The sequence below is a fragment of the Chinchilla lanigera genome, unplaced genomic scaffold (genome assembly GCF_000276665.1).
Source record: "Chinchilla lanigera isolate Chin_1 unplaced genomic scaffold, ChiLan1.0 scaffold00023, whole genome shotgun sequence".
NCBI lineage: Eukaryota > Metazoa > Chordata > Mammalia > Rodentia > Chinchillidae > Chinchilla > Chinchilla lanigera.
This window is the reverse complement of record NW_004955424.1, coordinates 11,236,401-11,259,276: the sequence shown is the minus strand read 5'-3', so window position 1 is coordinate 11,259,276 and position 22,876 is coordinate 11,236,401. Positions and strand designations below refer to the sequence as shown.

Genomic DNA, 22,876 nt, shown 5'->3' with positions numbered 1-22,876 from the left:
CTGGGTCCCGGCGTGCACTTCTCCAGGACTTTAGGTTCCGGCGTGCCCAGGGTCCCGCTGTCTGCCTGCTCTGATCCTGGGCACCGCCTCCGAGTTGGGCGGGCGAGTAGGCAGCCGAGGTGGAGCTGATGGCTGCACTGAGGGCGGGGCGGGGTGCAGGCTGGATCCTCAGGGGGTGGCGGGCTTTGGGTGGCATTCTTTGCGGGAAGGGACCCCTGTTGACCCCTGACCTTCGGGCCCTCCTGACGTCAGCAGCGCCTTACCCCTGGGCCCGGGGGACTCATGGGACCTCCAGTCTCCCAGCGCGGTTGTCTTTGGGGATCCCTGAACCTCGGGCATATTTGACGTCTTGGACCCGGGCACGACTGACTGCGGAGACTCCTGATCCCCAGATCGAGGAGGCCTCGGGGACCCCCGGAGCCCGTCCGCACTCGTGGCTGCCGGTGGCGCTCGGCGCCGGGGGCGCAGTGGTGTTGTTATTGTGGGGCTGGGGTCGGAGCCCACCAGCCGTCCTCGCAGCTGTCCCTGCTCCGCCACCCACCTCTCCCCGGAGCCAGTACAACTTCATTGCAGACGTGGTGGAGAAGACTGCGCCTGCCGTGGTGTATATCGAGATCTTGGACCGGTAATGGTGGGATAGATAGGGAGGCGTGGAAGCCACAGGCAGAGGGCAGGAGCTTCTTTATACTACCAGCGCTTTCCCCGTACCAGGCACCCTTTTTCGGGCCGCGAAGTCCCTATCTCAAACGGCTCAGGATTCGTGGTGGCTGCCGATGGGCTCATCGTTACCAACGCCCATGTGGTGGCTGATAGGCGCCGCGTCCGTGTGAGGCTGCCTAGCGGTGACACATACGAGGCCATGGTGACAGCTGTGGATCCTGTGGCAGATATCGCCACGCTGAGGATTCAAACCAAGGTGGGGTCGTAGTAGGCTAGGTCTGGTCGCAACTGTTCACTTACTCCTGTCTCCAGATGACAGGTCTCTTGTACCCATTCTCTTTAGGCGCCTCTCCCCACATTGCCCCTGGGACGCTCAGCAGATGTCCGGCAAGGCGAGTTTGTTGTCGCCATGGGAAGTCCCTTTGCGCTGCAGAACACGATCACATCTGGCATTGTCAGCTCTGCCCAGCGTCCAGCCAGAGACCTGGGACTTCCCCAAGCCAATGTGGAATACATTCAGACTGATGCAGCTATTGATGTATGTCCCTATATGAGAAGAACGACAAGCTAGGTTGGGGGAGCGGAGGTGCTGTGTGGTACAGCACCAGCTGGTGTGTGTTGGATGAGCAGTTATACTGATGTTGGGCTGCAAAAGTGTAGCCACTGGTTTACTGGCTGAGGAAGGAGAGAATCTGGAAAAGTGCTTACTTCTGGGTTATGCCCCCAGGTTTAGAATCTCCTGATCTCTTCCATGTTTTTTCCTTGTCCTACAGTTTGGAAACTCTGGAGGTCCTCTGGTTAACCTGGTGAGTGTGATATCTTTCCTTCTAAGAATCCCTGCCCCAGGTCAGTATGGAAGGGGTGGGTTTCCTCTAATTCAGGAAAATTTGGTTCAGTTTCTGTGCGGTCAGTGTCTTGTTTGCTATCTCCCCGTATGCAAGCAGTTCCCTCAACAGTCCCTGATTCTCTCGTTCAGATGCCCCCATCCCCTGCAGTCTGTTTGGGCTAGGGGACAGGGGGCTGTGTCCCTGCAGGATGGAGAGGTGATTGGTGTGAACACTATGAAGGTCACTGCTGGAATCTCTTTTGCCATCCCCTCTGATCGACTTAAAGAGTTTCTGCGACGTGGGGAAAAGAAAAGTGAGTCTGGTAGCAGGAAAAGGGGGTTCTTTTTGTTGGTCTTTTTGAGATAGGATCTCGCTATGCAGTGCAGGCTGGCCTTGAACTCACTTATGTAGCCCAGACTGGCCTCAGACTTGCAGTGATCCTCCTGTCTCAGCCTCTCGAGTGCTGGAATTACAGGCGTGTACCACCATGCCCAGCAAGGGGTTCTTTAAAAGTGGTGGATGGGACATGGGAAGGAACGTTCCCTGGGAGGAAAGGGAAGGAAAAGAAGGATGTAGTGGGATTGGGGGCTCATTGCCCCTCTTTCACAGATTCCTGGTTTGGAACTAGTGGATCCCAGCGCCGTTACATTGGGGTGATGATGCTGACTCTTACTCCCAGGTATGAGTGTTAATGAGTGTGATGTGTAGAATCAGTGCTGAGCAGCAGGGTCCTCTGTCAGGCTCTGTTTTTGCTCGTCTTTATCTAAGATGAGCTGCTTCTACAGTTACTTTGATTTTCTCACCATACTCCATCTGGCACTCTTGTCACCAGACTGATTCCATCTTGTCACCACTGTCATTCAAAGCCTTAAGTTCATTACCCCTGGCACTTAAGGGCTTTCTGTTTCTTTCTTTCTTTCTTTCTTTTTTTTTTTTTTTTTTTTGAGACAGGGTATCACTATGCAGTTCAGGCTGGCCTTGAACTCACTTTGTAGCCCAGGCTAGCCTCAAATTCCTGGCGATCTTCCTGCCTCAGCCTCCTGAGTGCTGGTATTACAGGCGTGCACCATCATGTGGCTCTTAAGGGCATTTTTCCCCTGACTAAACCTTCCAGAGTTGGCTTCTGTTACTTCCCACAGGAATACTATTTCAGCCCACCTGATATTCCACACCTGTGTCTTTACACTCTTCTTGTTTTGTATGGTTAACATCAGACCCATCATTCTAGGCCCAGCTTAAGTTCTACCCTCTTCTTAAAGCTTCTGTTAGGATTCTGGAATGATACCAGTGTTCTTGAATTAACACTGTGTCATTTGGAATCAAGTTTTCTTTTATATACATATCCTACTTTCTAACTGCTAGAAGACAGAAAATGAGCTGTCTTTGTATCTGGAGTGCTTAGTATGTGTCCTGGCCACACATTTACCAGTGTGTTGATGAGAGACTTGAGGCAAACCCGAGACGGGGAGAGTTCCTAAGTGTAGCTAACAGGTTATCTGTGTCCTTTCAGCATCCTTGCCGAGCTACAGCTTCGAGAACCAAGCTTTCCTGATGTTCAGCATGGTGTACTCATCCATAAGGTCATCCTGGGCTCCCCTGCACACAGGTGAGGGAGGGAGTGCTCTGTGAGGCGGGGCGGGGGAAGTGTACACGTGTCCTTGAACTGGGCTGTGCACTGCCTGGTTTCTCTCTGTCCATCCTCTGCAGGGCTGGTCTGCGGCCTGGCGATGTGATCTTGGCCATTGGGGAGCAGCTGGTACAGAATGCTGAAGATGTTTATGAAGCTGTGCGAACGCAGTCACAGCTGGCAGTGCGGATCCGGCGGGGACCAGAAACCCTGACTTTATATGTGACCCCTGAGATCACAGAATGACTGCATTATCAAGAGTGTGAGGCTCCTGCTCTGATTTCCTCCTTGCCTTCCTAGCCTAGGGGAGCCAATGAACCAGTGGGGGGCAGGTCCCTCCAACCAATCCCTGGGCCCTGAACAATCTCAAAAACACTTTTTATATAAAATAAAATTATACCTAGCAACATCTTATAGTCAGACATGGGGGGGAGGGGGCCGGATCTTTTCCCCCACCAAAACACTAGAGGTAAAGCTGTATCTCCCCTGAACCGAGGGGAGATGTTGGGAGCTGACCGTCCTGACCTCATATTCAAGACAATGAGCTGCTGCCATCTGGTGTTCTGGGAATTTAGTCAGTTGCTGCTTGCTGTGCTCCGTGCTGGGCCCAGAACAGAGATTCTCCATGCTGGCACAGATACTGACAGCCAGTCGAGGAAGAAGGGCCATGACGCCGTCATTTCCACATCCACAGTCCATGGTGGATGGATACGGCGGGCCTGCTACCATCAAGGGTTCCACGGTAAGCTCCTGAGGTAATGGCAGCCTCAGACCCCTGCCACTGGGGCCAGTGGTGGTTTGAAGAGGAGGGTGGTGACACTTTAGACAACCTGGTTGCTGGTCTGGCCGGGGTAGCGCTCGAACCTCCTGTTGGCCTCTTCACTGAAGGCGTCACCTGAAAGCAGAGTGGCGGCAGTGTGGGTGGTGCCCTGCCCGGAGGCAGGAAGGCAGACCCATTGTGGGGAGGGTGGGGTAGGAGTGGATAGACAGAGGTCCAGGAGTGGGTGGGAAGACACAGACTTTGCTTAAGGAAGAGAGATTGAAAGCCTTTCCCTCCCAGCCCCTAATCACCCGTTCCCCTTCCCATTAAATACCGATGTGGCAGTTGTGCACCCAGATGCGATGTCCGTCATATTTGCAGTTACATTTCATTGCATTGTTAGTGAAGTCACTTTCCGCTACTTCAAAATTGGGGTTGATGATCACCTGCGAATGGGGGAGAATGGCCACTTGACCCAGCTGCAACCGTCAAATCCAAAGTCTCTTTGAGATGCCTGTCCACCAAGAGAAAAAAAAAAAAGGAAAGGAAAAAGCAAAAGACTCCTGCCCACCCCCCAGAAGCGCCAGACCCTAGGCACCTGGAGAATGTAGTTTCCTGGCTTCACGTCTGTGATGTCAATCCACTGGCAGTCGATGTCATGCCTGTAGAGATCCCAGCAACCCACAGTGATGCCTTGCTCTCCGAAGTTGGCACACTCGTACCTCTTGGAGACATCTGAGGAGATTGGCATTTGTCAGGGGGAGGAAAGGCTGTGCTTTGGAGATGCCAGAGTCCACTCTAGGCCCCAACTCACCCTCCTGACATTCAGTGTCTTCGAGACAGAAACTCGCTTTGTGCCCCTCCGCCACCTTGGTGCCATTGGGGGTCAGAATATCGTAGTGAGTGAAGATGTCCATGCTGTGGTAGTGCCTGTGGGATAAGGGACAAGGGAATCCGTTTGTTTCCCTGGGCCCCGCAGGCGCACCTGCTCCCTGCGGCCTTCCCCTTCTACCTGATCCCTTCCACCCTCTCACCCATGGCACTCATGCCACACCCAGGAGTGGCGCCCAGCCTTGGGCCTGAAGTCAGCTCGTCCCAGATTGTGGATCTGGGAAGAGAATCGGAGCAGACGGCGGTGGCCGTAAGGCCAGTTGGCCAGGCGGGCAGAGCTGGCCAGGCAGTTCTCTTCCGCAGCACAGTATAGCATGTGCAGGGGCCTGTCCTCGATGTAGGCGGTCTCTTGCACCAGCGCTGAGTGCAGCAGCAGATCAGAGGCCGCTGCATGAGAAAGGAGAGTGGTGGAAGTCACTGTGAGGGGCAGGGATGGACGAGGTGCTTCCATTCCCAAGTGTGGGAGTGGTTCTCTGGAGAAGAAGCACCCTGCTAGATGACAGCCCCTTCTCTCCCTGCCAGGGGTTGGCCCAGAGCCTCCCTTCCCTGGCCCGCTATCCCCTGCCCTTCACTCACTCTCAGAACAGATGACTCCAGCGGTGAAGCGGGTGTCGGTCCTCTTGCAGGTGACGTGAGTGCCATGGTGGGCACATTGGTCCAGGGATAGCTCCATCCCTGTGCAGCGCACTCCGCTCATCACCACCTCGGTTGTATTCCCTGAGTCCCAGTACCATGTCTCCTGGGGGCATAAGTAGGCTCAGCCTCCTGGGCCAAGGGACGCGTTTCCACAGTCCTTTGCCCAAAGCACAGGCTCTGAGACAATGGCTCTGGTTCCTCTCCTTACTTACCTGCAGGCCGTGGTTGGCATAGCCCAGACCGAGCTGCCTACAGGCCACCATCGCCTCCAGCGTTCCCCAGTCATCTCCACAGATGAGACCCCAGCGGAGGTGCCCAGGTCCCCCTATTTGCACCTCAACTCGCCCCTCGTGTCGGCTGCGACCCCCACTGAGTCGAATCTGTAGTGACACAGAACGGAAGCACTCAGGGAAGCTGAGTGGTGAGAGGCTGTGGTGGGAAGGGGGCAAAAAGTGACTCACGCACATAAAGGGCCGGCAGGTGGTGGGATCAGCTGGGAACTCTGGGACGGTAGGGGGCTGGGACAACGTACTGGGGACCACCAGCCTATACTCTGGAGCTGAGGACCAGACCGAACGAGACATGGAGGCCGGGGCCAAGGTGGAAAGGATGACTGACCTTGGTCTCCACCCCAGTGTAGGGCAGGTTGCATCGGACCCCAGCATCCTGGCTGTGAGAACAGTCTTCAGCAGTGATGTTCTTGGAGGAGCACTTCCAGAGGGAGGACTCCTGGCCAGAACATCGAACTTCACTCAAGTGGATGGCACCCATGCCTAGGCCAGAAGTCATAGCTCAGGGGGTTGTAATTACACCTTCACTGCCCAGGGGACTCCTCACTTTCTCAGGAATTTACTCCCGAGTGGGAACCTCCTTGCCCTGCCCCATTCCCCTGCCCCCTCACCCTGCCCCATGCGGGCGCCGGTCAAAGCCTCTCGAGCACTGCCGAAGCCCAGCTCTCGACACACCACACTCGCTGCCTGCACGTCCCACTTGCGGTCACAGACTGTGCCCCACGTGCCAGCCTTCAGGACTTCCACCCGGCCCTCTCCAGGATGGGCGCCGCCCTTCAGGCGCACTCGGGCCTAAGAGAGATGTGCCCAGCAGAGGTGAATACCCGGGAGGGCTAGGCAGACCTGGGAGATGTAAAGGATTCTGGTGGGAGGGGGCAGTGGGTATGTCGGGTGTGTGGGTCACCCCCGAGGAAGGTTCCATTCTGTCCTCAAAGGTCAGGACTGTGCTACTGAGGGGGTGGCCAGGCCAGGGGTTTTCCATCTGGGCTAGGAAAGGTCGTAGTCTGTCTCACATACCTCCTCCTGAGGCTTGGGCTGCTGTTGCTTCTTCTGGCCGCTGGACACCGAGTAGAGAGGGCCGGCCACACAGCTCACCACCACAGGGCCCCCACCAGCACACCTGGTGGTGTCGTTGGCACGATAGAACTCCAGGGAACAGAGAGAGAGGTGGGCCTCTGTGCCCACACATGCCACTCCATGCAGACCAAAGGAGTGTTGCTGCCGCTGGGCCAGCAACCTGAGGGCACAGGAGTGAGACGCAGTAGGGTAACACAGTGCTCGCACCGCCCTGCCTCACAGTCCTCCGCCAGCCCAGGCCCCCACCCCCTCATGGCCGCGTACCCCTCACTTCCCCTGGTTATTACAGTTCCCTCAGAAGAAACAAAGGGATTGTTGAGTGTGAAGGCCAAAAGAGCCTCAACTACCCACACAGGAGGGCCCTTGGGGACCTTCTACCGAGGAAGAGGCCTAGAAGGATGGCCGGTCTTGACTTGCCCGATGACACCTTATTTCTAGTGGTTTCAGGCTGTTCACTGGGAAGGAGGCTGAGGCTAAGGCCGCTATGCAGATTAAATGGGAAGCCACGACCACTGAGAGGAAGAGATGATCAGGAAGGAGCGGCTGACACGAACAGGAGGCCTGAACTGCCAAGTGAGCAGACTGTTATATTACCCTGAGACTGAAATAACAAGTCGAGGTGCAAAGGACAGGGGGAGTCTTGGTTCTCAATGGCTTCTCAGAGGCCACTGGGGCTTCCAGGTGAGAAATCCTGAGTACAAAGTATGCCGGGCAGTTACAGAAAGGACAGACCAAGGGTGGCCTTCAGAAGGCGTGGCGCTGGCATATCCAGGGATGAGGATGTATGAACGCAGGACAGGCAGAAGCTGGAGGGACTGCACAGCCTGCAGGATGGTGGATGGGAATAACAAAACGGCAGACAACCCAAGACTTGGGCTGAGCTGTTGAAAAGATGTAGTCCACGCTTCTGCTGTTCCAACCTAACAATGTCCCACAGCCATTTGAGCTGGAAAACGGGACTGAACTAGGGATGATTAAGCCTGGAGACTGCAAAGAGATCCTTGAGAGAAAGGGGACACCACTGGGATGAGAGATTGTAGCGAGGTGTGTGTAGAAGAGAAACACCCTCTTGGCAAAACAGCTGGGTCAAGCCCAGTGAGAAAGGGAAGCACAGGAGACCTGGCACTGGTGGGACAGGCCGGTGAGCCTGATCTGGTGGTGGATTATTGCAGCAACGTGCCCTATCGCTTGTCACAGGAAGGGAGGAAAAGAGTTACTTGAAGCCAGGAAGCCTCCCTCTGCTAGCAAGACAGAGGGAGGAGGAAAAGTTACTTGTAGTAAACAACGCAGGCAAAGGAAGCCTGGAGACTTCACAGAATACCTTTGGAAGCTCAGGATAAATGGATCCTGAAGATCAAAGAGATCAGGTACTCACCCACAGTTCTGTTTGGCTGAAAATAAGTCGCAGAGGGCATCACAGGAAAAAAGACATCTACCTTCTAAACTCCTTGCTTCCCTGTCCCTGTGACTAATAAAACAAAAACAGCAGAGTGTGCTGTAATATGAGGGCCAGGAAAGGCCAAAGTATGGCCATATTGGGCAAAGATGACCTTAAGCCAGAAGGGCACTGCAAGGACGCCCTTAAATTCTGAGCTCCTTTGCAGCCAGCCACCAGAGGGAGAAGCTGGGGAGTGAGGGCCAGAGAGCCACTGGGTGCTGCAACTTGCTGAGGAGAGGAGGGGACAACAGAAAGGGATGAATTTTCTGAACCTCAGTCACTGCTGAAGAAGTTATCAAGGAGACTTTTAATATGCAAACTGCCTCTTGGAAAGAAATTAGATAGAAGGGTTGGAGGAGTCCCACTCCCTTGAGTTCTGGAAGAGCCCAGGAGGGAAATTTTGGAACAGGGAGCCTTACTGTGTAGACTGAGCCAGAGAGGCAGGGACTGTGCTTTTCATTTCATCCCTGGAAAGGCACCAAAGGGGACTCTCCCTCTATCGAAGGCAAACAGGTAACACTTTAAAAATGAATCAAATAAAGGTAGGATGGGATCACTGGTCCTTTAGGTAAACAACCTCTTAGTGGAAAGGTAAGTATGGAATCTGGAGAAAGGTGCCAGATTATCTTACTAGAACTCAGTGAAAGAAGATAAACATGGAATAAAACCAAAAATCCAACAGCATAATTGCCCAGAGACTAACATACAGTCAGTGTTACTTAAAAATTCCGCTAAAACTCTGGAAGGTATTTTCTCACAGCTTCTGCTCCTCTGTCAGCCAAACACGTCTCTCTTGTACTCTCCCTGACCACAGTCGGACTCGCCTAACTTCATGCCTCTGCATTCCCTCACCTCTCCACCCAGCCCCAACTTCATTTACCTCTTGATTGGCCCCCTGCCCACTCGGGACTTGGGTTTGACTTTAAGCTTGGTGATTGGTCTGCAAAAAGGAGAAAGATGGCGGAGCTAGTGGTTAGGTATGTGGTCTAGGGAAGGTAGAGGGTTCTTCTGTTTCTGAAGAAGGACCCTTCATGCAATGTGTGGGAAGGGGAAAGCGAAGGGTGGCAGGATTTCCCAAACACTGGCTGCTGAACACCATGGGCATGTGTACATCCAGGACTTCAGGTTGTTTCTCCTGATTGAGTGACAGCGATGGGAAGTCTAGTTATGGAAACTCCAGCAGGGGAGAGGAGAGGAAGTCAGAGGAAAGGCCAAGGGAGGAGAAAGAATGGGGATGTGGGTAAATTAAGGGAGGCAGAGAGTTGCGGGAGGAGGAGTGCAGGTGTCTGAGGCTGCAGTTCATGAATTCGGGGTAAGTAGAAAGATGGGAGGTTTCAGATCAGTTGTGCATTATTTCCTCCCATGTTTCTGGAGATCAAGCTTGCTCATCCCCATGCAACCCTCTCTCCCCTCCCCCAGGAATGACTATCTTGCAAGTCACATGCCTAATCTGTCAGTTTGGGGTCTGGGATGGACATGGATAGGCTGCCATCCATCCATCCACCTCCTGGGGCCTCAGGAGGTCCCGGGGCTCTTGCCCCATTACCTTCCAAGGGACTTGGGGCGTCGGGCTGAGGCTTTGGCCGCTCGCTTCCTCAACTTTCTGTGAGGATAAGATAATAGTAGTCAGGATCAGTGTAGAAACAAGTGGAAAAGACCGGTGCAGCCAAGACCAGCAGAAGAAGGGCTCCTGATGGCAGGATAGTGTGTCCTCAGGTGCTCTGAGTCCTACCCGCCACAGCTGTTTGCCCTCATGAACACATGAGCAAGTGGGTGAGCAGCAGCAAGGGCCATGGACTTAGGACAGATGGCATCCAAATGCCAGGACCCTCAGAGATTACACTAAGGTGAATGGGGAATGAGGACTTCTGGGTCTGGATGTTGGTGGTAAACTGCAGGGGAGGGGAAGAGCGAGGGAGGGTCATGATTATTAGGATTGCCAGACTGACCAGGGAGAGCTAGCCTGGACCAGGCCTGGGGAGGCTGTACTTTCCTTTTTTTTCTTGAATGCTATCTCCAAGAAAGACTTCTCACATTGTCCAGGCCTGAGGTCACTGGACCAGGGCCAAGGACAAGGCTGGATATCTGAAGACATTTAATTTGGTTTGCCTGGGAGTACCCTTCGCGCTCAAGTTACAATCCCAGATGCTTTGGTCACACACTGAGCTCATTTCCCAAATGTACATCTAGGGAAAGAAATCTCCCTTTAATTGGCTTAAATAATTGACTTATTTAATTCTTTAAAAGGCTTCTTTAAGTCTAGTAACAGAAACAGGAGCCAGGTCTGTTTTTCTTTTCATTCTTCTCTTAATTTTGAAGGCTGCACTTATGGCCCTTCTTTGTCCTGTTCAACTATTTATAGATGAAGATGTCTTGTCTGTCTTGTAAGTTTATGGAGTTCTCTGTTATCATGTGTGTTGTCCTTTCTTTGACCAGGTTCTTCCTTGGCTGTTTCTCTTGAGGATTTATAGTTCAACATAGCATGCTGTGTAAAAGTTACACTAGGACTGTAGTATGTGCTTTTTAAATGGGTTCATATTTCCTGCCCCGGCATCTTCCTGAGAATGTATTTAATTGGTATTTTTGTCAAAGCATCCAGAATGTCCACCATTCCTACCAAAGAGTCTACAACTTTCGGGTCCCTTTCTGTAGACATTACTAAGAATTGGGAACATTTCGTCATATGAATATGATGTGGAATTTTTTCTCCAAATGACTTTTTCTCAAACATGTCTAAAATGAAATACATGTGGCAGTTTCTTTGACCAATAAACTCAGAAAGATCACTGGAGTAGTACTCAGAAAAATTTAGAATTGTATGGACATTTACAAGTACCTTGTGGGCTGGGGGTACAGCTCAGTGGTAGAGCACTTGCCTCGAATGTGAGTCCTTAGGTTTGATCAACCAGCACTGTGACAACAACAATAGTACCACCTCTTCTCTAAATTAAGGACTTTATAAGGTGTGTGTGTGTGTGTGTGTGTGTGTGTGTGTAGTTTGGAACTTTTCATCTTACAAATATTAGATGTATGGGTCATGGCTTGTACCTAGATATCTGCTCCCCTCCAAGCCTCATGTGATGATAGGTGGGACTTTTCAGAGGTGGTTGGATCTAGGGTGTGTGGTGCTGGATTAAGTGTGTGATTACTAAATTAGCCACTGATTGGTTTGGTATAGTTCTGGGTGTGGAAATGGGAAGGCCCACCCTGGGTGTGGGTGGTACCACCCAAAAGGCAGGTAGCCCGGAAGGGATAAAAGGAGGGGGCAGGCTGCTGTTGTTGTTCTTTGCTGCTCTGCTGCTTTGCTGCCTTCTGCCTACCATGAGCTGTTTCTCCTCTGCAATGCCCCTCTGCCATGCCACCCTGCCTTGGAGCCAGCCAACTATGAACTGAAACCTCTACAAACTGTAAGCTACAATAGACCTTTCCTCCTTTAACTTTGGGTGTCAGTTATTTTGTCTCAGCAATGACAAAAGTAACTAAGACAGTGTGTATACTGCACAAGTATATAAAAGAGTAAAGGACCTGGTCCTGATTTAGGGGCAGTGCTGACATTTGTCTTGATATACATTTCTTCATTCACAGATGTGCCTGTTTCCCCCATCTTCCTTCAACCATCAACCATGAAAACCTATCTATATCTGCACAACTTTCCAACTATCTCTCTTCTTGAAGGCCACTCCCCTCAAGTGTTTCTGACCTTTTTTTGTGGATTTTTTTTGAGACAGGGTCTCACTGTGTAGGAAAGGCTGGCCTCGAACTCACTATATAGCCCAGGCTGGTCTCGAACTTGCGGCGATCCTCCTGCCTTAACCTCCTGAGAGCTGGGATTACAGGTGTGCACTACCACGTCTGGCTAACGGTTTGTTTAATATTATTTTCATTTTTTACTTTTTTTTGTGGTACTAGGATCTGAGCCCAGGCCCTTGAACACACTGGGCAAGCGCTCTGCCACTGAGCTACTTCCCTTGCCTGTGTCTGACTTCCATCTAATCTTACATCTCTCACACACAACTTCTTCTCAACTGCATCCTTTTAAATATGTATACATCTCTGTTACATGTACGCGCGCATACACACACACACACAAGCACACGCACACACCTGCCACCCTATCCTCTCCCTCCACTCTGCTAAACCAATTCCCCCTGGTTTTCCCTATCAGTCCACAGTAACTTTTTTTTTTTTTTTTTGAGACAGTTTTGCTCTGTAGTTGGGGCTGGCCTTGAACTCACTATGTAGCCCAGGCTGGCCCGGAATTTGCAGCGATCCCGCTGCCTCAGTCTCCTAAATGCTGGGATCACAGGCATATTCTACCACGTTCATCAGTCTGCAGTACTTTCTGTGCTGTTAAACTCAGCAGACATTTTTCAGTCTTCATCTTATTGACCTCTCTGCAGCATCTGACTCTGCTGCCTTCTCTCTTTCTTTGGCTGCCATAACATTACAACAGCCTGGGATTATCCCCGGTTCTGCTTTCTTCTTCCTGTTCTGCTTTGCAGGCTCCTTTTCTGTCTGGTCCTTCAGACTTTGGAGCTCTGTCCTAGGCATTCATTTCTTCTCACTCCGCGCACGGTCTTCTCTTTCTATGGTCTCGTTCACACCCAACTTTGTATATTCCGCTCCCTTCTTTGTGGTTCTGCTTAGATATCTTAGTCATCCAAAATAAATTGTGGGTCCAAAAATAAAAACACAATTCTCAACAAATCTACTCCAGAAGCCTAGGACTCAATCTTGACTTCTCCCTTCTTTGGCTCCCAAAGTAAATCAATAACCAAGTCCTGTCAATTTTACTCCCTAAATATTTCTCCAATTCATTCACTCTTGCTCTTCTCCAAACTATTCTCAGAAATGCAGTCAAAATAATCTTTGGGACCATGGAGCTGATCATGTCAGCTCACAGCCCTTCCCATTAAATGGGAAACACTGTAATGGCTTCCTATTACTAACATGGCCTATCAGGCCTTCTGTGACGGGGTACCTTATTACCTCTCTTATCATTTATCCACCTGCTATTCTTAGCACTTTATACCTTGCTTGGCAAATTGGAGACAGTCGATAAATATCTGTCAAACTGAAATGAATCAAAGAGTGACTTCTTAAATGGCACTGAAGCTCTTAGAACCTCAATTCTATTCTCTGTTCAAGAGCAGTAAATATTATTATTATTATTATTATTATTATTATTATTATTTTATTGCCTTTTTGAGACAGGGTTTCACTATGCAGTTCAGGCTGGCCTTGGACTCACTTTGTAGCCCAGGCTGGTCTCGAAGTCACCACAATCCTGCCTCAGCCTCCTGAGTGAGTTTTATTATTTGTACATTCTTTTCCTCTTACAATTCTATAACTACCAAGACAAGTTAAAAAATGATAACTACATCAGACTCTGATTTTCTCATTTCCTAAATCTCACTGATTTCCTGTGAAGCTAGCAGACCAACTTTTTTCCCTCTAAGGAGGACAGAGTTGTCTGTCTTTGATATCCCTCATATCCTGAGAATTCTCAAAAACCCACAGAATGCTCCCTGGCTCACCTGACCTGAGAAAACAGAGCTACAACATCTCCCAGCTGTAATCTCTGTCCCCACTAAGAAAGACCTTTGTGGTTTAGTATGTTTTCTGCCTCTGCCTTCAGATCCAAGATTCAGTATGAGATTCCATATGTACAGCAAACCTTCCTGCTCTGTGAAAATTACTTATGACTTTGCATACCCAAGGATAATTACTGACTCTCTAACTTCCCAAGCATGGCCCATCTCTTAAAACTATTGACTTGAAGCTCAGGCAGACTTAAAAAACTGGCTTTATTATTGCCCACACAACTACTTTCATGGTTAACTTTTTAAAACTAAGACAAAGATAAAACTCTTAGATATGGCATTAAAAATATTCCATTTTTTGGCCCCTATCCATTTAGATCTTTCTTCCATGGCTTCTCAATATAAACCTCCTACTCTTGTGCTCTTACTATCGTCTAAATATATCCTGTTCATTATAGTCTCTGTCAGGGTCAATAACGACTTCCACATTGTTAACTCCAGTGTTCATTTTTGGTTCTCATGGTTTTTGATCTATTGGCATCACTGACTCAGTCAGTCAATCTCTTCTCTGAGCCCTTTACTTGGCTTCCAGGACACCAAACTTTTCTGGTTTTCTTCCTACCTCACTTAATTGCATTTCACCTTATCTTCCTGAGTTCTGAAAATTTCAGCTCCCTAGTGTTCAGTGCTTGGGTTTCTCTCTATTTTGCCCTAGTGCTGGGGATCCAACCCAGTGCCTTGAGCACGCTAGACAAATGCTGTAGCACTGGGCTGCACTTTTAGCTCAGGACTTTAGATACTTTCACTGAACTTAACTCTACAGTCATGTATTTAATTGCCTACCGTTAGCCTCACCATTTCAATACACTAAAGGACCTAATATATAACTACTGGCCCATATCCCCAGTCCTTAAGTCCTCCAAAAAATTTCTTTTGTCTTTTTGAGACAAGATTTCACTATGCAGTTCAGGCCGGCCTCAAACTTGCAGTAATCCTCCTGCTTCTGTCTCTTGAGTGCTGAGATTATAGGCGTGCACCACCATACCTGGCCGAGACCTGTAAATGTACCAGCTGTATCTAAAGACAAGTTCCTAACCTTCAGCCCTCCGCCATCTCCACCAACTGTCTTCTTTATCAGAGGAGGCCAACTGTATATTTAGCTTGGCCCAAAACCTCCAAAGGATGCTTCACTCCTCTTTTGGTCTCACACCACACTGAACTCAAACAGATCCCGTTGGCTTTCAGCTACACATAGAATTTGATTATTCTTCACCGTTTTCACTTGTCACCATCCCCTTGCATTTTCTCTATTTAGCTTTTGAGAGATAATAACCCCTACATGGCTACCTTTACTTTTTGCTTCTACTACTTGCCTCCCAGCACCAGCCAGTACTGGGGATTGAACCCACAATGTTCACACTGAGCTACATTCCTAGTCTTTTTTTTTATTTTCAATTTCTTTGACAGGGTCTCACTAAGTTGCTAAATTGCCCAGGCTGGGCTTGAACTTGTGAGCCTCCTGCTTCAGCTTCCCAGAGTGCTGGGATTACGGTTGTGCACAAGCCCATCCCAGCTCCTACAGTCTATCTTTAATAAAGCATCCAAAGTAATATGATAAAAATGGAAGCCAGATGCCACCCTTCTGCTCAAAGCCCTCCAAAGGTTCCTTATCTCATAGAGTAAAGGCCAAGGTCTCCCCAGTGGTCCTACTTTGTGTGGCTCACCATGTTTTCCATATCACATCTATGCTTTCTCCTTTGTTCACTCAGCTCCAGCCACAGTGTCCTCCTAGAGAATGACGAAAATGCCTTCTCCCCTCCCTTGCAACACCACACACACACACACACACACACACACACACACACACGTGCGCACACCAGCACCTTTTCATGTGTGATCCTTCTTCCTCAAAAAGACCTTCCCTGACCACTCTACTTAAAACTGCACCCCACTCCTCCTTCTTTACCCCTTCCCTGGTTTATTTTTACCCATTGCAGTGTTTACCATCCTTACATTTTACTTATTTTCTGATTTTCCCTTAGCCCACCAGGTCGGGGATTTCTGATGTCTACATCAGTAACTGGGACACAGTAGGGTCTCAATAAGTAAATGCTGGATGAGTGACTCCCTAGACCTTTTTCATGCTATTATCACTTCACTTGGAATAATCACTACAGACACACCTTGTTTAAAGACCCACCTATTTAATGACGGTTTGGACTTATGACCTACTGCTTGGACTTATGACCCATCTTTTTTTCTTTTTGAGACAGGATCTCCCTATGTAGTTCAGATTGGCCTCGAACTCTCTATGTAGCCCAGGCTGGTCTTGAACTTGCAGCAACTTTCCTGTCCCAGTCTCCCGAGTGCTGGGATTATAGGCAGGCACTACCGTGCCTGGCTGGACATCAGTATTGAATCTTACCAACCATCCTGAACCTGGAGTTTGGATTAGGAAAGGGCAAGAATAAGTACAGAGAGACAAGTATGATCCCAAGGCAGATGACAGTAAGGGACCACAGCACACAGCTCTTTTAAAATGGTTTCAGTCTCCAGGCCAGATAAAGTATATTCTTGGGGCTGAAAGAACTTTCATATGTGTCTCACTGCCAAGTCAAGGAAAATTTGAGCAAATATGGAAAAGACTAGAGATCAGATAATGCACTGACTTTTGGGGAGGGAGGGAGAGAAGGAGAGAGAGAGAAAAAAGATTTCTCAATCTACAGATAAGTAATATTCAAGAGTAAGTTATTGAATAGAAAGTTTGTAAGCATTTAGGAAAAAAATATAGTAATTCTCAGGGACCTAAATGGATTTCCAAAAAATATGCTAAACTATGATGTCTTTTTGTGGTGAAAATATGAAATTGAAGAGTTGGAGATGGCTGTGAACAGTGTATCCGGATTTTTGCAAAGACTAACAAAATCTCCTATGATTTCATTATATATAAAATAGCAAAACCTTGGTTAAATTATTGTAATGATCTGTTTTTTTTCCCGAACAGTTGAAAATTATGTCTTCATGACTAATGATTAGAGGTGCGGTGCAAATCTGGAGAAAAATTTTGCAGGAAGGGTTAGACTTTGATTATAAGCATTTAACAATGATTTTCCATTATTCTGAAGAAGCCGGAGGGCATAGCTGTGTTGTCCTCTCATTGTAGGAGGTTGGGAGGGAGGACAGATGGAAAATCATGTCAAGACTCAAGAAGATCTTGCGGGATCATGATGGGTTTTTAATGACTTTGAAATTATGTATTGAAACAAATTTAATAGTGCTAACTCAAAATATATTTAGGTTCAAAAAGGCTATCAGTATTAAAGACAAGTGAAGACTGGAATTGCTTTTAGGTGATTACAGTACAAGTTCGATACGAGCACCAGGATGCTGCCTCAACAGAAAAGCAAAGCGAACTGCTCTGATTACAGATGCTCATCCTACTGTACCCTGCAGCCCGACCACATCTGAAGTGGCGTGCTCCGTAGAAAGTCATCTGGATGTCAAGAAGCCTTTCAGCAAAACTGACCTAAGGATGAACTGAAGGAAAAGCATTTCTGGCTTGCAAAATAGGAAACTATACAGAGACAGTGGGAAGATGTCCAAATATTTGCCGGCCTCCCAAAGACTGTCTCAAAATGACCAAATTAGATGCTTCAGAGAAGAGAGTCGCTCTATGTACAAGCCAGTGTGCTTCCTTAACCTGGGCGCTAGCGCTATACCACGCTCCGAGGCAGGCGGAGGCTTGGGAGCCTGGGCCAAAGGATGTTCCAGAGACCCCCCAATCCCCCCTCCAGAGCGCTCACTGATGCCCCCGGCGGGCGGCACTGGTCAAAGACCCGGACAGTCTTTCCCAGTGTTCTCAGGCTCCTCCCGGATCCCAACGGCCACTGGCCTAGACGTGTGTGCGGAAGAGCCATCACTGTGCCTTACAGCCTGGGCCACACCCAGACGCTCGGAACTCGCAAGGCAGGAGAATCTGCCTGCCTACCGCTGACATCACGTGCGCGGAAGCGAGACCCGACGCTTCTTGCCCAGCCCAGCTCCCACGAGAGAAAATGGGAACCTCACAGAGCCCATTTCAGATCCCTTAGGGGGACTCACACTTCAGGGCCACACAGCTTCCTAACACAGCAGCTTCCCTGTTTACCCACTATTCCAGACCTCCCCTCACCATGCCCCTGACCCTTTAAAGGTCTCTCAGCACCACTGCTCCAGGAACACCTCCAAACCCCATTCAGCGCGCAGCCCCTCACCTGTAGAAGGCCGTGTTGACCCTCTTCTCACCAGGGAAGCCCAGCATCCCGCAGACCACGTGGCTGTTGTGGGCGCTCCAGCCTTTGTCACAAACTTTGGACCAGCCACCAGGAAGCCTGACTTCAACCAAACCCTCAGTCACAGGTAAGGGTCGCCTGCCCCACCCGACGGCTGGTCTAAGTCGCACCTCCTCCACTTGCAGATGATGCTCCACCTGGGGATGGGACCACAAGCAGGGAAGGAGTCCCAGGAGCATCTCTCCCGTGTTCTGCCATCCTTGAGGAACACTGAGTGTGCTCTCTGTAAACCCAGGAGCGGGATGGGACTGAGGCAGGGCCGAGGGCGAGCCTGTGCTTGCTGTCAGTCTGGGGTGCGGGGGTTCTCGTGCAGCTGGGAGTGAGGACATGACCCACCGTGCTCCGAGACATGATCAAGGGTGGGAAAGACCCGACTGCCCAGAGCAGGAGGGAGCGTTTTACAGAAAAAGAGGAAGATGTCCCAGAACAGGAAGACAGGCAGAGAGGGCACTGATGCCCCTGGGGTGACTGGGAATGAAGCTGGAGAGGCCCATGCTAAGTTTAGTAACTTGAGTGCTAAGACTAAAGAAAAGAAATCCTTGGCTTCTCCAACTCTATCATTTGATCCCCTCTTCCAAGACTCCCACCGATGCAAATTACAGGATCCCCTTGGGTCATATGCGATCTCCTCCCTTCAATATCTCCTCTAACCACAGAGAGCCACCCTGACAGCCCTTTTGCCTGGCCGTCCTGGGCAGAGTGAGTGTGTTGGCGCATGTGTGCGTTTTCTGCAGACCTCAATGACATTGGAGTCCGAGAAGCCTGGGAGGCGCTGGTCCTTGCAGATGACTCCGGCGTCCTCATCATGGGTGCAGTCGCTATTCCCCCAGCCCCGGGAGGCACATTCAGTCACACTCTGCTCAGTCCCACGGCAGCTCAGGTTGTCCAGCCAGATGCGGCCTATGGAAGGGGACATGGGGGAGGGGACAGAAAAGCTTGGGGCGGAAGGATAAGGGAAGTAATGCATGGGGGCCTTACACCTGGCCATGATAATGACCACAAAACCCTGGCAGAAAAAGGCGTGGAGAAGGTACAAGGAAGCCTAGAGGGGAAGAGGAAAGGGGACTAAATTGATGGGAAGTTGATAGTGATCTGGGGATACTCAAGAATTTAATAGGATGAATAAAAAACAAAGAATCAACAATGAAGTTCTGACCAGTCCCTACCCATTCAGTGATAGCTAATAAAATACCTATTGTGTGCCAGGAGATCTGCCATGGCATGTACACTTAATCTTTCTTAGAACAGAGCTGCCAGAAGACCTTCTTATATGAATAGACTGGGTTTCAGAGAAGTAACTTGCCTAAGCCCGCACAATCAATGCATGGGCGCTTAGGACTTTGCCCTGTCTGTAAGACTTAGAAATCTGAGACCCTTTCAGCTCACCCTGACATCCTCCCATGTGCTCATCCTGTCATTTCTGCATGGACAGTACTGAATATCACTGACTTCCTCTTAGAATTAAGCGGGACCTCCAAAATTTAGACTTTGATGCCATCCAGAAAAAACCCTCAGTCACATGACTGTCCTTGCCATATTTGAAGACAACCATCACGTATGTAATTGCAGCCTGAAGCTTTTTCTTTTTTGTAACAAGCCTCGTACTTCTTCAGCTATTCCTTCTGAAACTTGGTTTTTGAATCTTTCACATCTGAGCAGCACTCCCTGGAAAGAGAGGGAGCTGCTTTCTACTGTCCCCCTTGAAATGTAGCATCTACAAGTGGCCCTTGATTCCAGAAGTGGTCTGGCTGATGGGAATGGGGGATTAGCGGCAGGTTACAGCCACTTCTGTACATCAATCCCACAGTCCCTGTGGTGTGAGCATCTTGTTGTGGTCGGCACTTAAGTACCTCCTGAACCCCCAAACTTATCCTAAGTTAGTTTACTTGCTGGCCTTTAATCTGATTTTGTTAGCTATGGATTCTGTGATGCTTTCTTTGGACATCCAGACATTATTTACCCGTTCTCAGCCTCCCTGGAAACCAACTGTATTTTAATCATAAGGAGTCACCTGTATCTGGGACGCCCTTGTGCATGACTTTGTAGAAGCATATGTTTGCAGCAGGAAAGAACTTAGAGACCCACTAGAATTTGTGCACATGGTGCATCTGAGGCTCACAGAATGCACTGACTAGCCTAAGGTCATGCAGCTGTGGAATTAACTATGTTGGGTTATTCCTGATGTCCAGTGTCCTTGTGGCTATGCCATCATGCTATTCTGTCTCTTTGCAGTTAGGCTCAAATTAGGTAATACCTAGGCTATGCCTAGAGCACAGCTCACCTGTTCCAGCGCCATATTTGGCACTGTGGGTCCAACCTGTGGCCTCTGTGTAGCCCAGCTCCCGACAGAGGACGTGGGCAGCCTGCAGCGTGAAGTCGTCATCACAGATGGTGCCCCATTCACCAGCTCGCTGTATTTCCACTCGACCCTCGTAGGGCTTCCTAGGGAAGCCAGCCAGCCGGAACCGCAGCCCTTGGCTTCCTGTCTTCTTGTCGGGGGCCGTGGAGGGAGACGGAGACCCCAAGCACCAGCTGCACAGCTGCCACAGCAGCAGCCCCCATGGGCTCCACTGCCAGATACTGACAAGTCTCATGGCAGGGAAGGCCTGGATGAGAGAGAGAGAGAGAAAGACGGAGAGAGAGGGGAGAGCGAGAGAGGAGGGAGGATAGAGAGAGAGAGGAGAGAAGAGAGAGAGAGCATCAGGAACCAAGAGACAGAGAAAGAGAAACACACACTAAATGAGGGCAGAGATGAAAGTCAGAGGCACAGCCTTAGAAACGCAGGTTGGGGGTAGGGAGGGGGATCTCCTTTCCCTTTTATAAATAATAAAACATTAACAACAGTTATGTCCCACAGCGTTCTTCCCTAGCTCTGCCATTTTTGTTGTTGCTTGTTTTTTTGAGACAGGATCTCGCTATGTAGCCCAGACTGGCTTTAAACTCACTGTGTAGCCCAGGCTGGCCTTGAACTTCTGCGTCAGCCTCCCAAGTGCTGGGATTACAGGTGTGCACAGCCACACCTGGCCAGTTCTGCCATCTTCATCTCCAGTCACCCCCACTTAGCAGTTTAAGAGACCCATGGCAGAGCTTAGAGACCAGGAGTCGGAGAATGGTCCAGATAGAGATGGAGAAGAGACACGGAGAGGAAGAACCAGACAGACAGGATGTGAGAGGAAGGGAGAGTGGGGGATTGAAGGAATGAAAACAAAGACTGGGAGAGACAGGTTGAAGATGGACAGAAGGTGGTAGGGAAGGAACCAAGCACACGGACGGAGGAGCAAAAGAGAGGGCAGGACACGTGTGAAGATGAGTGGCAGGAGCTGAGAGCAGGCCTGGGAGAGAGACTAGTTGACCCCATTTAGCCGGCCAGACGGCAGACAGCTCTGCTGACTGCGGGGAGAGGCAGGCAAGGGGGCCTAGGAGACCCTGAATGTGTGCTCTATCCGGGCAGATTCCCACGCGGGGAGGACAGACACCATGGAGAAACCGCTGCACAAAAACTCAGATGCCCCAAAGGTCAAGGGGCTGGGGAGGGCTAGGCCTCAGCTGGGCAGGGAGTGGATGGGGCGGGGTTGTCCAAACTGTCACGGAAGACCAGGGCTCACTGTGGCTATCGCTCATTAGCCAAGGCCTGCTCTGGCCAGGGCTGAGAACAGCCCCTCCACAGCCAGGGGGCCCTCCGAACATGCTTCCCCCAACAAGCGCTTAACAAGACAGCTTTGTTCTGGGCACACTGTGGCTTGGGAGCCCAGGGGTAAGGCCTCAGGAAGGGGCCCCCCAGCCGTGGGCGGGCACTCCCCGCAGTCTTACATGGAACATCCCACAGCCCCCTCCCCATGCGCTTCTCTCTTACCCTTCTGTGTTTCTCTCCCCTCTGGCAATAATAAAACTGCCAGTTGGTTGGCTTCCCCGACTCCATCCCTGATCATCCCCGTTCCCTTGTCCGTCCCTCAACCATCCTCTCCATCCCCAGCTCCGCTCCCTCAAGCCAGCAGTGTGACTCCCCTACCTTTGGCGGGGCAGGGCCCTAGGGGCTGCAGAAGAGTCCTGATTCTCGAGATTAGTCCTAGGACTTCCCAAAAAAAGTGCTCGGCCAGGGGAGACCGGACCCCCCTCTCTTCCCCCCCTCTCAGTTCGTCCCTCCCACGTCCCCTTGAGCCCTCCCACATTCCGCTTTCTCCCTCCATTCCTCCCTGGCCAATTCCCTCCTCTCCTCTAGGTCCTCCCCTCCCCCGTGGAGCTGGCCGCGGCAGCGCCACCTCCCCCCTTCCCCTGACCCTCCCGGCTCAATGAAGCTTTCTTTGCCCGCAGGTTGGAGGCCGAGCAGCCGCGGTCAGGGAGCTGGACTTTCAAGCGGCTATGGGACGACAGAGCGGCCTGGGCGGTGGCCCCTGTGGCGGCAGGAACCCTTCCAGCCCCCTGCCCTTCCTCCACGTCCTGGCTAGGCGGGTATAAACAGTTCTACTCCGACTGGGCCACGGGCGGGTCCGGCCAGGGGACTGGAGTTCCGACTGGGCCCTGTCGGGTGCCCCAGGGAGCCGGCAGGTGATGTCACGACCTTCACTCTGATGTCACGCTGAGTATTGATGTCACACGCAGCCCCGGCGCCCGGGCGCCAGGGTCTCGGGCTGAAACCACGCAGTTTCCCTCGGTGGAGCCACGTGTGCGCTCCCAGGGCGGCGGGCAGGGCCCGGAGGCGGTGCGCCCCCCGCGTGTCTGGGGACCCTTAGTCTTTTCCTCCTTGAAGCTCTCCCGGCTCCATTCTCACTGCCCGAGAGGCGACGGCGTGGGCGGGG

General features: G+C 50.7%; 2 protein-coding genes across 4 annotated transcripts; one reads left to right on the top strand and one right to left on the bottom strand.

The window, feature by feature from the left end:
* The first annotated feature begins 106 nt into the window (after nt 1-106).
* On the top strand, nt 107-3,521 carry Htra2 (HtrA serine peptidase 2). Its single transcript, XM_005385489.2, has 8 exons — nt 107-625; nt 712-916; nt 1,004-1,198; nt 1,434-1,466; nt 1,695-1,800; nt 2,097-2,166; nt 2,998-3,093; nt 3,195-3,521. Exons 1-8 carry the CDS (start codon nt 129-131, stop codon nt 3,358-3,360), a joined length of 1,368 nt encoding a protein of 455 aa, XP_005385546.1. The 5' UTR covers nt 107-128; the 3' UTR covers nt 3,361-3,521.
* On the bottom strand, nt 3,476-22,862 carry Loxl3 (lysyl oxidase-like 3). 3 transcript variants are annotated; one of them, XM_013514649.1, is made up of 14 exons: nt 22,639-22,862; nt 20,362-20,686; nt 18,817-18,980; nt 18,003-18,217; nt 6,709-6,928; nt 6,303-6,483; nt 6,020-6,174; nt 5,614-5,781; nt 5,342-5,504; nt 4,909-5,152; nt 4,689-4,804; nt 4,473-4,609; nt 4,209-4,320; nt 3,476-4,009 (listed from the first exon to the last, which is right to left on the bottom strand). In XM_013514649.1, the coding sequence occupies exons 2-14, from the start codon at nt 20,672-20,674 to the stop codon at nt 3,936-3,938; spliced, it is 2,262 nt and encodes a 753-aa protein (XP_013370103.1). In that variant the 5' UTR covers nt 20,675-20,686; nt 22,639-22,862; the 3' UTR covers nt 3,476-3,935. The 3 variants fall into 3 exon arrangements, with proteins under 3 accessions (XP_013370103.1, XP_005385549.1, XP_013370104.1); XM_005385492.2 differs by lacking the exon at nt 22,639-22,862 and adding an exon at nt 22,090-22,441; XM_013514650.1 differs by lacking the exons at nt 3,476-4,009; nt 4,209-4,320; nt 22,639-22,862 and adding an exon at nt 22,090-22,441 and having other exon boundaries at nt 4,518-4,609; nt 4,929-5,152.
* Between the last annotated feature and the right edge of the window lie 14 nt (nt 22,863-22,876).

What these genes read in the sequence shown, in the direction of transcription:
- Loxl3 (XM_013514649.1), bottom strand. Translation starts at nt 20,674, where the DNA reads ATGAGACTTGTCAGTATCTGGCAGTGGAGCCCATGGGGGCTGCTGCTG. An exon ending in AGCCCAAGCCTCAGGAGGAG is followed by an intron (nt 6,484 to 6,708) that starts GTATGTGAGACA and finishes CATCTCTCTTAG; the next exon opens with GCCCGAGTGCGCCTGAAGGG. An exon ending in ACACTGGGGTGGAGACCAAG is followed by an intron (nt 5,782 to 6,019) that starts GTCAGTCATCCT and finishes GTGTCACTACAG; the next exon opens with ATTCGACTCAGTGGGGGTCG.
- Htra2 (XM_005385489.2), top strand. Translation starts at nt 129, where the DNA reads ATGGCTGCACTGAGGGCGGGGCGGGGTGCAGGCTGGATCCTCAGGGGG. An exon ending in TATATCGAGATCTTGGACCG is followed by an intron (nt 626 to 711) that starts GTAATGGTGGGA and finishes TCCCCGTACCAG; the next exon opens with GCACCCTTTTTCGGGCCGCG. An exon ending in AGACTGATGCAGCTATTGAT is followed by an intron (nt 1,199 to 1,433) that starts GTATGTCCCTAT and finishes CTTGTCCTACAG; the next exon opens with TTTGGAAACTCTGGAGGTCC.